Below are 15,238 nucleotides of genomic sequence, written 5' to 3' on the forward strand. Positions count from 1 at the left end.
CTCTGCACTCTCTATGCACTCTGCACTCCCTATGCACTCTTCACTCCCTATGCACTCTCCACTCCCTATGCACTCTCCACTCCCTATGCACTCTCCACTCCCTATGCACTCCCTATGCACTCTCCACTCTGCACTCTCTATGATGCTCTTCAGCGCTTTGCAGTACGGTTAGGATATGAAGCGCTATATAAATTCAACTGTAATGCATTACGAAAAATGCCAAACCATGAAAAAACTCCCTGTTGCAAATCTTATGAGCAGTTTTACAAGTGTCTCACGAGGGGCACGAGATGCTTAGCCCATACGAGTCTATTTAGGCCGTTTGGGTACTGAACACCCGCAGTTTTAAGGACATTATTAAAACGGACTGTAAAGTCGAACTGAAAGAATGAAAAGTTATGCATGCTGCAACAAAGGGGATCAGCCGAGCAATTTCACATCAGACAAACCACTGCGTAGTCCTCACTACAAATAAAGGGGCAAAAATTAGTTTTAGCGCCCATGCACTTGATGAACAGCCAGATCGTGGCCTGTGTCTTCATCATGTATTTTTAACTAACGTACACTGAATTCACGTGCTCCACCACTAAAAAACAAGCACTCACCTGGGTTTCCTCGCATGGGATGACCAAAACAAACACAGAAGGAAAAAAAACTAAGCTCCGCCCACCGCCGTGATGACGACATCGCAGAGGGGAGAGGGAAAAAATCGCGGGAACGCCCCCGAATCTGGTCCGGCCTTGACGGACAGATCCGGCTCCCAATGGCTAGCCTCCATTTATGGAGCTAGCCAATGGGAGGTGGGGGACGTTCCAATAGCCAATATGGTAAACAAAAGATTTCACCTGCGCGAACTGCTTGCGCAGATCGCCAGGTCGAAACCTAAAAAGCAGCAATGGTTGGTTACTACTTACTGCAGTTACGGACTGGACTGGTTGCAGCCGTTATTAAGAGTCCCGATGCTTGCTGCTCTCTCTGCTGCGCTGCACAGTTCACAATTACTTCAAATTAATTACAGTGCCGCCCAGCGTAGTGCGGAACAGACTGCCTTTGCCGATGCCTTGACACATGCGCCATCACTATGAGAGAATAAATGTGAGTTTTCTTTGGGTTTCAAGTCGAAAGAAGTAAGCAACTTGAACTTACTTTTGTCCCATTAGGACAAAGGAGAGTAAGAATTTTGAAAGTTCGATTTTTATTTTGGTGACAAATTAAGACCTCAATTATCTCCATTTTTCGATATAAACACTCACGTTTACTCTTCAGATTCCAGCCTCAAGCACAGGCTAAAGTAATTTCTCGAGTACACAAACGTATATTCAATAATACAATTTATATCGTGGTGGTCGTTTGTATTTCTCAGCCTGCTGGGTTCTTCTTCATTTTTAGCCTTAGAGCAGCATGTGTTTCGTCGTATTGGGGTGTGCTCCACAACTTCCTAATGCATTTGATGCAGGGATTTGTGTTTAATTCCATGGTAACTGGCTTGTCTTTCAGAAGGTCCACCTAGCCTTCCATCCTTCCAAAGTCGATAGATGGGTAGCATTGAATTGGATAACACTCAACATTTGTTATTGGCGCCCTGAGGGAATGTGTGTTTTACAACTGCACAGTATATAATGTTACTTTGATGTGTACTAATGCCTGTTCCCCAATATTTTTAGATCCCACTGGGAATCAGCATAGCTGTCAGCATCCGCGTGGGAAATGCTTTAGGAGCAGGAAATGTGGAACAAGCAAAGAAATCTGCTGTCACTGCTTTAATAATCACAGGTACTGTGGTTTAAGATGCCGGATATATGAGGTGCTGAGCTGAGGCCCCAAGGGTGTGACACATTGCCAGGTCAGGGGCCTGTATGGAATTTTAGAGGACTTTAGACAGATAGCTTAGAATGGCCTTCGGGGTGCGTTTGGAGTAAAGTCTAATGCCTAGAGACATACTTGACTATCCTACACTGACTAGCCTTTCAGAAGTGTAAAATCTCTAGATTTCTCTCTAATCTGTCTACTAGAGTGTGTATCGCCTTGCAGTCTTATCATAAAACAGTGGTCCTGTGCCCCCACCGTACGCTTTTTAGGTCTCGCTGAAGCAATGCGTAAGCTTTGTACGGCGAGATTCTAGTAAGCGGTCCGAAAAGTCTACCCAAGCTGCGGATTAGACACAGTTCATGTGAGACAGGCGCGTGCACAACGCCAGCCACATCACACACCACCATTTGTCTGTGCCTCGGCATCAGACTTCAAAGGCTGCCGCTCCCCCCCCAATCAGACTTCAAAGGCTGCCGCTCCCCCATCCCCGCATCAGACTTGAAAGGAGTGCACTTCCCCGCTATCTTGAATGTGGATGCCTGGGCACTTCTTTTTACATCTCACACCCCTGCCCGGTACAGTTCATGTGATTCAGGCACGTGCACAAAGCACACCACAAGCCTTGGCATCAGACTTCAAAGGGATCCGCTCCCCCGCCCCCTGCTTCAGACTTCAAAGGAATGCGCTCCCCCGTCCCTGCAATGCCGAGAGCTTGTTTATAGAGAGCGGCTCAGTTTTTCTTGGAACAAATCCACCCCTCCAGTTTTATTTCATAGACATTAAATTCCGAGCCCGATTTTTCCACATTTTGCTTTCTTTTATTTTGTGAGATCGTGGTAACACTTTTGATTAGTGGTTTTAAGTGACTGCAGTCTTGTGGGGTTGCCTAGAGAAAGCACACACTTTTCTTTCCTAAACCATTGCCCATTTTTCACGGAGCAGTCCTGCTTTGCTCAAGTAACCTGCAAGCATTTTGTAGGCAAGTGCATTAATTGTGAGTATTCTGCATCCATGCTCTAGTGCTCGTGAGCATTTAGTATGGAATGCTTATCTTGCTTAGCTTTTCCTCTTAAGTGACTCCATCCAAATAACACATGGGTAAAAAAAAAATCAAAAGTTTGCAAGAGTGCAGATTTTCAGATGAAAACTATGCTTGTAAAAACGACAGGATAGACTCGTAGTTCTTTGCAAGGACTGTGGTTACTTCACAGGAACAGAAATACATGGCCTTGCACACCACTACTTGTGGTCCTGTGTCTAGTACCTGGGATACAGAAGCACTAATGGTCATTTGATACCACAACACTTAGCAATGCCCGTAGAGTCAAGTCAATGGAATCAACCCAATCCATTCACACAACAACTTTCGTTCTCATCACCCAAGACATTTGTATCATTAAATTTTCTTGGGAAAAAACCCAATAGCATCTTATCACAATAATTTCTTTACAATACACACCATCACACACCCTCACTCACCCTCACACCCTCACCCTGTCACCCTCACAACCCTCTCACCCTCACTCACCCTCACACCCCCCACACACCCTTACACCCTCACCCTCACACCCACTCACCCCCACAACCCCACATCCCCTCACCATCTCATCCCCTCACATCCCCTGACCCTCCCTCACACCCTCACACCCCCTCACCCTCACACCCCCTCACCTTCACCCCCCCTCACCCGCACCCTCACACCCCCTCACCCTCACACACACCCTCACACTCACTCACCCTCTCACCCACCCCTACCCACCCTCTCACCCTCACTCACCCTCTCACCCACCCTCACCCACCCTCTCACACACCCTCTCACCCTCACACACCCTCTCACCCTCACACACCCTCTCACCCTCACACACCCTCTCACCCACCCTCACCAACTCTTACCACCACACCCCTCACCCTCACACCCTCACCTCACACCCCCCCTCACCCTCACACACGCTCAACCTCACACACCCTCAAACCCCCTCACACCCCCTCACCAGCATAGCATAACAAAACATAGCATAGCATAACAAAACACAGCATAGCATAACAAAAAAAGCATAGGATAGCGAAACATAGCATAGCAAAACAAAACAAAGCATAGGATAACAAAACAAAGCATAGGATAGCAAAACAAAACAGCATAACAAAACACAACAAAGCATAGCATACCAAAACACAACAAAACATAACATAGCATAAAAAAACATAGCATAACAAAACAAAGCATAACATAACAAAGCATAACAAAACATAGCATAGTATAACAAAACATAGCATAGCATAACAAAACACACCAAAACATAGCAGAACAAAACATAGCATCTCATAGCAAAACATAGCATAACATAACAAAACATAGCATAACATAACAAAAGATAGCATAACATAGCAAAACATAGCATAACAAAACAAAGCATAGCATAACAAAACATAACATAACAAAACATAGCAAAACAACAAAACATAGCATAGCATAACAAAACACAACAAAACATAGCATACATAACAAAACATAGTATAGCACAACATAGCATAACAAAATAAAGCTTAGCATAGCATAACACAACATAGCATAACAAAGCATATCATGGCATAACAAAACATAGCATAGCAAAACAAAGCATAGCATAATAAAACACAACAAAACACAGCAGAGCATAACAAAACATAGCATAGCATAACAAAGCAAAAGCATAGCAAAACACAACAAAACATAGCATAGCATAACAAAACACAACAAAACATAGCATAGCATAACAAAACAAAGCATAGGATAGCAAAACTAAACATAGCATAGCATAACAAAACAAAGCATAGGATAGCAAAACAAAACATAGCATAACAAAACACAACAACACATAGCATAACAAAACATAGCAAAACACAACAAAACATAGCATAGCTGAACAAAACACAACAAAGCATAGCATACCAAAACACAACAAAACATAACATAGCATAAAAACATAGCATAACAAAACAAAGCATAACATAACAAAGCATAACAAAACATAGCATAGTATAACAAAACATAGCATAGCATAACAAAACACACCAAAACATAGCAGAACAAAACATAGCATCTCATAACAAAACATAGCATAACATAACAAAACATAGCATAACATAACAAAAGATAGCATAACATAGCAAAACATAGCATAACAAAACAAAGCATAGCATAACAAAACATAACATAACAAAACATAGCAAAACACAACAAAACATAGCATAGCATAACAAAACACAACAAAACATAGCATACATAACAAAACATAGTATAGCACAACATAGCATAACAAAATAAAGCTTAGCATAGCATAACACAACATAGCATAACAAAGCATATCATGGCATAACAAAACATAGCATAGCAAAACAAAGCATATCATAATAAAACACAACAAAACACAGCATAGCATAACAAAACATAGCATAGCATAACAAAGCAAAAGCATAGCAAAACACAACAAAACATAGCATAGCATAACAAAACACAACAAAACATAGCATAGCATAACAAAACAAAGCATAGGATAGCAAAACTAAACATAGCATAGCATAACAAAACAAAGCATAGGATAGCAAAACAAAACATAGCATAACATAACAAAACACAACAACACATAGCATAACAAAACATAGCAAAACACAACAAAACATAGCATAGCTGAACAAAACACAACAAAACATAGCATAGCAAAACAAAACATAGCATAGCATACCAAACACAACAAAACATAGCATAGCATAGCATAACAAAACATAGCGTAGCAAAACAAAGCATAGCATAATAAAACACTACAAAACATAGCACAGCATAACAAAACATAGCATAGCATTACAAAGCATCACATAGCAAAACATAGCATAGCATAACAAAACATAGCATAGCATAACAAATCACAGCATAGCATAACAAATCAAAGCATAGTATAGCAAAACATAGCATAGCATAACAAAACAAAACATAGGATAGCAAAACAAAACATAGCATAGCATACAGCATCACTCAGCACCACCACAACATCACTCAGGGGCACCACAACATCACTATGCGCTACCACAGCATCACTGAACGCCACAGCATCACTCGTTCGCCATCACAACATCACTAAGCGCCACCACAGCATCAATCTGTGCAACCATTCAACAACAACTGATTCAAATATGTTCTCTCAATGTTTCAAGCTTTATTATAAATGTAACAAAAAGATGTTAATATTTCACTTCTGTTCTTGGATTTTCGTCACTATAAATTACAATAACTTTTAGTTAAGTATTAATTAATAAAAACAACTTAAAAGCCATTGGTATTTGTAATATCAATAAATGTAAGTCACGTAAATACAACACATATTGCATTACAAATGCTAGAGGTGTCACATTTGCGAAAGTTATATCTATTGGCATTGTTAATGACAAAGCTATACATTTAGCTATTTTCAAAAACAAAACATAAATAAAAAATGTATCATTTACAATACCAATAGCTCAAACTTTCCTAATGCGAGACCTATTGTATTGCAAATGCTTGTTCAGATGGATGTGCAAATTTATATCTAAGTGACACCGAGGGGCATGCAGTGTATTTTCCATAGGTCTTCCTGCATCCAGCAGCTGTAGAAATAATGGAAGGATGGGAACATGGGTAGCAATGATTTGCAAATAGAAAACTATGGGGCTGATTTAGAGTTTGACAGATGTGGGACATCTGTCAAAATTTGGGGGATGCCTTTCTGCCTTTTTTTACAGAATATACCTGGCTATACACTCTAAGTAGGATGGACGGGACTTTCACCAATTTTCAGCAGATGTCCCTCATTTGCTAAACTCTGAATAACACCCCATGTCAAGCTCTTTATTTATATTGATTACATTTTCAGTGGAAAATGTGTATAGGTATACTTTTTGCTCAATATAAGGTATGAGCATCTTCCGTGAAAGATTTCTATATAAATGGTGAGTTATTTATAGAATACCCTGTACTGACATTCAGAAAATAATTCTTCAGATATAGGAAAGGGGGCGATGGGAGCCACGGGGTAAGATTTTAATAAAGATCTGTGCTGGTCGGGTTTTATCGAATATATTCAGTTTTAACTGAAGACCGGAAACCTAATCACAGTGTAAAAGTTATGAAAGTGTCGCTGCTTATTTATTTCAGAGCCCATCTGAAATTAGTTAAGAGTTGTCAGTAGTGCTCGTTTCTTGTAAAGAAAACTATGTTTTACCATCCCCGTGTGGCATTCTGAGGGGCAAAATAATCAATACCGAAAACTGTTAACTGTTTGTCAAATCTTGAACATGCTTGCATTTATGTTAAGGGCCTCATTTATGAGGCCTTGCGTCAGTTTTGCGCTTCCGATGCGTCACTTTTTGTGACGCATCGGCGGTGTAAAACATGCCTCCTGTTGCGCACTATTTACAAAGTGACGCATCTAAGCAGATGCGTCACTTTGTAAACCCCTGCGCTACATTATACCTGTGTCAGGTATAATGTATGCAGAGGGGGCGTTCCCCCGCAAAAAGCCTCGTAATAGTGACGCAGTGAAATCTATGAGATTTCACTGCGTCACTTTTAGGACGCTGTTGCGTCAAAATCTTGCGCCTGACTCACAGCAGGCGTAAGACTGATGCAAGCCCTTTCACATGGGGCTTTCCGCATGTGAAAGGACGCATTGCTGGAGTTGCGTCACTTTTGTGACACATTCCAGCAATGCGTGACTTTTGCGCTTACAGATACGTCAGAAATACTGACGTTTCTGTAACTCTTTGCACCATGATGCGTCATAGTGTAAATATAACGCATCATTGGTCTCGCAAGGAGGGCGCAGTGAAAAGTGACTCATCGCTGTTTTCACGCAGCGATGCGTCACTTTTCATAAATGAGGCCCTTACTTTCCTTTGCTCGTACTAAGACTAATGACAAAAATTCCAAATTCACTTGTGCGTTTAGAGACAACTTGATTCATAGTGATGACAATAGAAAGAAAACACACCCGAGGCCTTGGAAATGATGACGTGAGGGCAGGGGATGGCTCTCAGATCTGCTTAAAGGTATAACTGTAGGCTTAATTCACGTTATAGGTAGAAGTGAGTGCCATAAAGACACCTACTATCTCTTTGTTGAAATGTACCTTCTTTTTTGAATCTTGCTAAGTTTTTAAAGGAACACTGACAAATATTTTCGAGTATCTGATATTTCTTTTTTCTCGTTTTAGAGATATGTGCTGTCACATGCTGTATTCTATTAGCAAGCTTGAAAGATGTGTTGGGCTACATTTTTACGACTGATAAGTAAGTATGAATTAGTGCACTGAAATCTATGTTGACAATGCAGTTCTTTGAAGCAATGAAGCTTATGAAAATATGAAATGTAACACATTTTAACCCACTGCCCCGCAGTCTCAACAAGATACCGTTGTATGTGATGCTGACCTTCTGTGGTTCACCACCATATATTCCTCACAGCCTTCTTGAGCGTTCTTTGTTCCACACAAACCTGTCGGGTGCCCTCACCGAGCAGGATTTGTTGCACCTGGATTTGGCTGCTCAGTTTCAGAGCTGGGTTGCCAGGGTCAGAGATTTTGTTACACCTCAGAAAATTGAATACAGAAATGTCCTGGAGAAGGCTAGTATTGGTAGATTGCAACCCTATATACAACCTAAATAACACGGGTGTTTGTATTTTGTAGGAGTACTTCCTTAAGCTTGCTATTGCAGTAGTGATGCCTCTTCACTGTCATCTAAACCATGTCTAGTATTAATCATACATGTTTAGTGCACAGGCACAACAGAGATATTTCACTAAGAAACTTCCTTTAACAAGGCTCACTAGCATTCAGGTTCCCTTAGGGCTTGTGAAGATGCTTGTTTCTTGGCTGCTAATGTCATTCAGTACTTCCTGAACTGCTGACACCAAATATTTTTCCTCTTCTCCATTAGAGAAATTGTGGGATTGGCGAGCCGGGTTGTGCCAATGTATGCTGTCTCTCACATCTTTGATGCATTTGTGGTAAGTATATTGCCGGCAATAGCACACAGACACACTTTGTGAATGTAAAGAGTTTATAAAGAGTCCACAGCCAGATAAACCTAAGGCAAATGATTAGACAATTCTCAGGGTTCAAGGCGTACTATGCTCTTAAAATACTTAATAAAAGCAGACACCCAGTCTCGGGCCACTCTTCCTGAAGGTGAAGCAGCCATTCACTTATGATTTCAAAATTGGCAAAGTTAGTATTCCTCTCTATTATTTATGAATGTTTCCACGCAGAAAGTTACATAGGATGGGACTGATTCACAATAAAAGTAGGGAAGTATACACATAGATCTCCACCTCCATCTGAACATACTTGTTCTGCTTTATCCCATTCACCAGCATTTTCAGGACTACACCGGGAAATAGTATAAGGTTACACCAGATCGCAGAGAAAGCATGAATGTTTCATCAAAGAGGTAAAGGTAATACACAATAGGGGAGAGTGGACCATCATCTACATAAGTGGCTGTTTTGAGAGCTGCAAACATTTTGAAGATAAGTAGGGAAATTGTGATTGTTGTTTGGAAGTGGCCCATTTATGGGATGATATTCAGGGCATTGCCTGATGCTGTTACCGTTTCTGTTTACAATTGATTGCTTTACATTTGTCAGGAAATGTGGTATTGGTGGGTCGAGTATAGGGTTGATGTATTGTTTGACCACCTTGAAAAGAGATCTGCTTTCTAAGGATCCTAAGGATTCCATGATGGCTGATTTGTAGTAGGTTGATTTGGCTGTGATCAGGTGTCAGTAAGAGGGAGTGCAATGTCTTAAGCTGTGATACTTGTCGTACCATTTGTTTGCCTTCCCTTTATGTGTTTTCATATAGAGCGTTTGCTGTCTGTGGTCTTTCTTTCATCATTGTTGTTCAAGGTGGTGTACATGTATTTATAGGAGGGTGTTGACATTAGTTGTGGGATGCTAGGATGATGGGAATTTTGCTGGACACTATCCATGGAAACATTTTTAAAGAACAACATTTGTTGGGTTTATATTGGCAGTAGTAGATAGGTGGAGTCTGATGGAGTCTGTAATGGTGCAATTGTCTGTTGGATCTGCTAGTAACAGGAACAGCAGTTTTTTCATGGTCTCTTGTGTGGGTTAGGTACGGTGAAGCTATGTTCACTGTGTTACGGAGATTGAAGATGATTTGTTTTATGTTTTTATTGATGAAGTCACCTGTGAGGTTAAAATGTAATGTTTTGTTGGAGTGATTCATCGACAAGGTGATAATGAAGTTAGCTGTGTCTTTGATAAAATCTTTGTTTGGTCTAGGCTGTTTGTAATCACGCGATGTATATAGCACGTATAGCACTTATCACTACCTACCCATAATGCTCTATAATCTGGGGACCAAGGTGGTGTTAACTATACTGTTACTCAACCACATAATGTCTCTGATACCACCAACTGGAGCACAATGGACTGACAATAGGCGACCATCAATACAACTTATTGTTTGTTTTGTCTTTTCTGTTTGTCCTCGTTATTTTTCTTCCCACAGGTGCAGAAACCGAAAATTCGGAAGCCTCCTAAACCAGGAGTTATTAGAAAGACAGTTTTTTCTTTCTAATTTTCTTGCACTTTTTTCACCATTTAATTTTCACTTTCACGTCCCTAGGTAAGGGTGGGCCTTAGAGAGTCCATACCGCCAGGGTTTATCCACACCAAGTCCTGAAGAATGCCAGGTAAATTTACACCGTTTCGTGGCTGAAACATGTCGACTGACTTAGGAAACTACCACTTAAATAATTGTGGACATATTTCCTACACATGATTTTATTTATAAGTCCTTAGTGATCCTAATAAAATTATTTTTGATACACTACAGACTTCTTTTTTAACCTCACATCACTCACTTAATACTCTTTGCACAGCACTGTCCTTACCCACCAACCCGCTCCGCAGTAGATCTGGCGTTGTAGCACACAAAAGAGACGCTAGGTCCCTTTTGTGGGGCCCGATGATGAAGCATGTCATCACTAGGTGGTGAGGGAGGGCTTTCTTAAAAAACGCCTTAAGTGAAGTCGTTTGTCTGCTCCATACCGGTGGTCCCTAACTGCCTTGGAATACTCTTGTTTTGTTTACTGGATTGATACTGGGGTGTAAGAGTGTCCCATTACCCTATCTCTCCCTTTGTTTTGAGATACAAATGGTAAGTTAGCCTGGCAGTCTTACTCGTCTTAAAAGCAATTGCAGAGGTGTAGCTAAGTATAACTGAAAGCAAGAGGAGATGGGGAGAGGGAGAAGAGACATACACCATCCCTTGCTAATATTGTGATGGGCTGCCCCTCATCACATATTATGATTGTCCTTTTCTCCCTAGCACCATTGATGGTTGTTTTCTCCCTGGCTTATAAATCTTGAATATTTCTCCATGTTCCATATTCTGATGTGCATTTTATCCTCATGACATAGTCTGATGGAAATTCCCTTGCTTGCTAGATTCTGGTGAGCATGAATAATTCATCCAGGCACATGATCTCGACATAACAATGACAGGCACTTCACGCTGGTATGTAGTAGGGCAAGATTCCCTCTCTAGCATATTGTGATGAGCATTACATAAAGGCATATGTTCTGATATGTAAATGCTCCCTGCAATATAATCTGGAATGCATTTCTTCCCTATCATATAATTGCATCTGATGTACTCCCAACTAGCATTTCCCCCAGGGCATATACATTAAAGAACATTTCTTCCCCAGAATATATTCTTCCAGACATTTCCTCTTTTGCACAGACAGCTTTTGGTTCATTATTATATATCTTCTTGCTCCAGAAAAATCTATTACAATAAATATGGACGTGTGAATATTTCACGTATTCCTATTGCTTTATACGTCTGTCTGAAAATTCCACAGTGAATTAGTATGAAGCCAATAAAATAAGTTGAATAAATGAAAGAGGTATGGAATGGGAAGAAAATGGGACAAGAAAAAACAATATTCAAGTTACAAGAATCCTGTTTCGGGCGAGGAGGGCATTAGATACATTCCAAACACAAGGAGATGATGGACGGAGCACTGAAACTTTTTAGACACTGACCCCCAGTAACAGATCTGGGTTGAATCCATCATCGTTCTTTAGCTCACTTTGCCACCCCAGTTCAGTCACAGCTATATGCAAATCAGTTTTGACCCTGTGCCTCATGGGAACAGTCCAGCCCTAACTGCCAGGCCATGTCTTCCTTGGACCGGAAACAAGCATCCTGGGACCAGTTTCAGGCTAACGGCCCTCATCAGCCAGGATAACTTGAATCCAGGGACAAAGGGGCATATTACCAACAACTAGCGATAATTATCGCTATGTTGGCTTAGCGGCAATATTTTTATCGCCGAGCTGCGGCGATTTTTATCGCTTAGGAACCTTGCTATTATCAAGGTTTATCTCCTAAGCGATAAAAATCGGCCGAAATGCATGAATATCGCTGAAAAGTCAGCGATATTCATGCATTACCGAGCTAATGCTCTTAGCCATGTTATCCACCTACCATTGGATAACATGGCTAAGAACTGCTCAGGGGCAGGTGTTAGCTTTTGGAGATATTCGCGCTTAGCGCGAATATCTCCAAAAGTTGGTAATAGGAGATAGCGATGTTAGCGACTGTTTCCAGTCCCTAACATCTTGGCACGCCCACTTTGCATGTCATTAGTGATAAATTTCACTGACATGCAAAGCGGGGCCCAAGATGGTCGCTATCTCCTACTAGCTGTCGCTAACTGGTGTTAGCGACAGCTAGGTAATAGGGAGATAATTTTATCTCCGCTTTCTTGGCTTTTAAAGCTAAAAACGCGGAGATAAACCCCCTTGATAATATGCCCCAAAGTGAGCAAGGGATCCACGTCTGGGCATACCCTACCAACTTAGGCCGAACAAAGCAAACACAAGGAGATGATGGACAGAGCGTTGAAACTTTTCATACACTCACCCCCACTCACAGATCTGGGTTGAATCCATTATAGTTCTTTAGCTCATTTCGCCACCCCAGTACAGACACAGCTATATGCAAATCTGTCTTGACCCTGTGCCTCATAGGAACAGTCCAGCCCAAACTGCGAAACCATGTCTTCCCTGGACTGGAAACAAGCATCCAGGGACCGGTTACGGGCTAACCTTGCTCATCATCCAGGGTAGCTTGAATCCAGTGGCAAAGTGAACAAGGGACCCACGTCTGGGCATACCCTGCCAACTTAGGGCGAACAAAGCAAACACAAGGAGTTGATGGACGGAGCGCTGAAACTTTTCAGACACTCACCCCCAGTCATAGATCTGGGTTCAATCTATCATCGTTCTTTAGCTCAATTCACAACCCCAGTTCAGACACAGCTATATGCAAATCAGTCTTGACCATGTGCCTCATGGGAACAGTCCAGCCCGAACTGCCAAGCCATGTTTTTACTGGACCGGAAACAAGCATCCTGGGACCTCATCAGCCAGGCCAGCTTCAATACGGTGGCACTCCCCAGTGTTGCATCACATTAAATCAAAGACCCTGACATGCACTCTAAATGTCCTATAAGTTTATTGAACTTGGGAAGGTATCCCCTTATAATATAAACCACCTTTAGGCCTCTATTAGAAGCTAGTGCACTATTCCTCTATCTTGGGTGCTAATGGTGATCCCCATTTTGGTCCATGTTGACAAACAATTTCTGATATCTTGTTATGTTCCAGTCCCCCACACCTCAAGGGATGTATGACATTACAACGCATACTTTTACATCGCATGCCTTTACAACGCGGTATTTACAACAAATACCATTACAACGCATAGTGCTTTGGGGCGCTGGATAGTGAATAGTTTAATTTACTATTCCAACTCCAGTCCCCGTGGACACTAGGGAAGGTGTTGGACAGTAAATTAAACTTATTCCCTATCCTAGAGCGCCCCCTAGAGCAATGCGTTGTAATGGTTTGCGTTGTAAAAGTTGCGTCGTAAAGGCACTGCATGGTAAAAGTTGCGTTGTAAAGGATGTTTCCCCACCTGAAGCAATTTTGGCATTACTCCCAAGGCTAGTGATGTTCCCAGCACATTATCTAACAGGCTTCTAACCCCCTTGCAGAATATTTGAATGTTAAGACATTCCCAAACTGTACCCCCTTAAAAAGGTATTTAAGAGTGTGACCGACTTCAAAGAGGTGCATTGTTATATATAATAAAATCTATGTAGTAGTTTTGAATCCATCAACTAAAATCCTAAGCACATGGACAATTCTCGGGTTGGGCCAGAGCCTCTTCCCACTCTAGTTCCTCCAATGCCCCTAAGTCTTCTTCCAATTTAGGCCGTCATTATGAATGGCCAATTAGAATTCCTGTTATTCTTCAAATTATCATTTCCGGTGGTCTTCGTAATTTAGGGATCACGGCAATAACAGAAATAACATTAATTTGGGAAGTAACATGCATGAATAAGGCAATCAGTGTTTGGATGGATCTCATCTAAGGTGGATTGGAGGCAAAAAATATGGGTTGCAATGCTATCCCAAGTGAATGGCAGTGGTTCGACTATCTGCAAGGATTCCTCATATAATCTTTTGTGTTTTTAATGTAAAGAACTAAGGGCCAGATGTATCAATATTAAGAATAGCGATTAACTATTTGCGATTCTCTGCTATTCCTAATGTATGAAACTCATTGAGTTTAATTTAGCGATTCCTAGTGAGTTGTAAATCGACCTACATCATGATATTAATGAGATAGGTCGCAATTTGTGATCCATTAGGCATCGCTAAGATCACAGGGATGGTGGGGCCTGCTGGGGTCCGCAGACCATCATGTCTGTGATTACCTCTAAATAAAGCAATCTTTTTTTTTAAATGCAGCCCGTTTTCCTTAAAGATAAAGGGATGCATTTAAAAAAGAAAAAGGACAAGTCTTTCTTTCATTTTTTAAGAGTAGGAAGTGGTCTGTGAGGCCAGTGCCTGCCCTTAAAAAACGTTTTTGCCCCCATACCCAAAGGGGAAGTAGTCCATGAGCTATTGCCCATTTCGTATTTCCAAGTTTTTTTTCTGGGATTGTGTGTGAGGCTGAAGCACTTTACTTTACTTAAACCAAAGCACTGGCTGGATGTCATTTTATTATTTGTCATTCACAATGTGCTGAATTTAGAGTCTCTAAACCCATTCCCCTTGGCGAATGGGTTAATGCCTACTTGAAGTAGGCAGTAAAATGCGAATGTTTAGCAACTGCATTTCGGTCACTAAATAGTCTTACATACAACTGTGATTAGGTATTAGGAGGGGATGCCCTAAACACGCCCCTTCCTAATCCTGAATCGGTATGTATTCACAATTCAAAAATGTGATTAAGTAAAATGTCACTGAATCACAATTTGGGAATGATGCACACCAAATTTCCTGGTCACAAATGCCCGATTTTGCAGC

General features: G+C 41.3%; 1 protein-coding gene across 1 annotated transcript in view; it reads left to right on the plus strand.

Annotated features, from left to right (window-relative positions):
* Positions 1-15,238, plus strand: part of SLC47A1 (solute carrier family 47 member 1) — a 945,948-nt gene that overhangs the window by 841,068 nt on the left and 89,642 nt on the right. The window contains exons 11-13 of the mRNA XM_078683588.1: positions 1,665-1,773; positions 8,031-8,106; positions 8,755-8,824. Of these exons, the coding sequence (XP_078539714.1) occupies positions 1,665-1,773; positions 8,031-8,106; positions 8,755-8,824 (255 nt within the window). The remainder of the gene's footprint in view (positions 1-1,664; positions 1,774-8,030; positions 8,107-8,754; positions 8,825-15,238) is intronic.

This window comes from Lissotriton helveticus, chromosome 3_1 (assembly GCF_964261635.1).
Source record: "Lissotriton helveticus chromosome 3_1, aLisHel1.1, whole genome shotgun sequence".
NCBI classification, from domain to species: domain Eukaryota; kingdom Metazoa; phylum Chordata; class Amphibia; order Caudata; family Salamandridae; genus Lissotriton; species Lissotriton helveticus.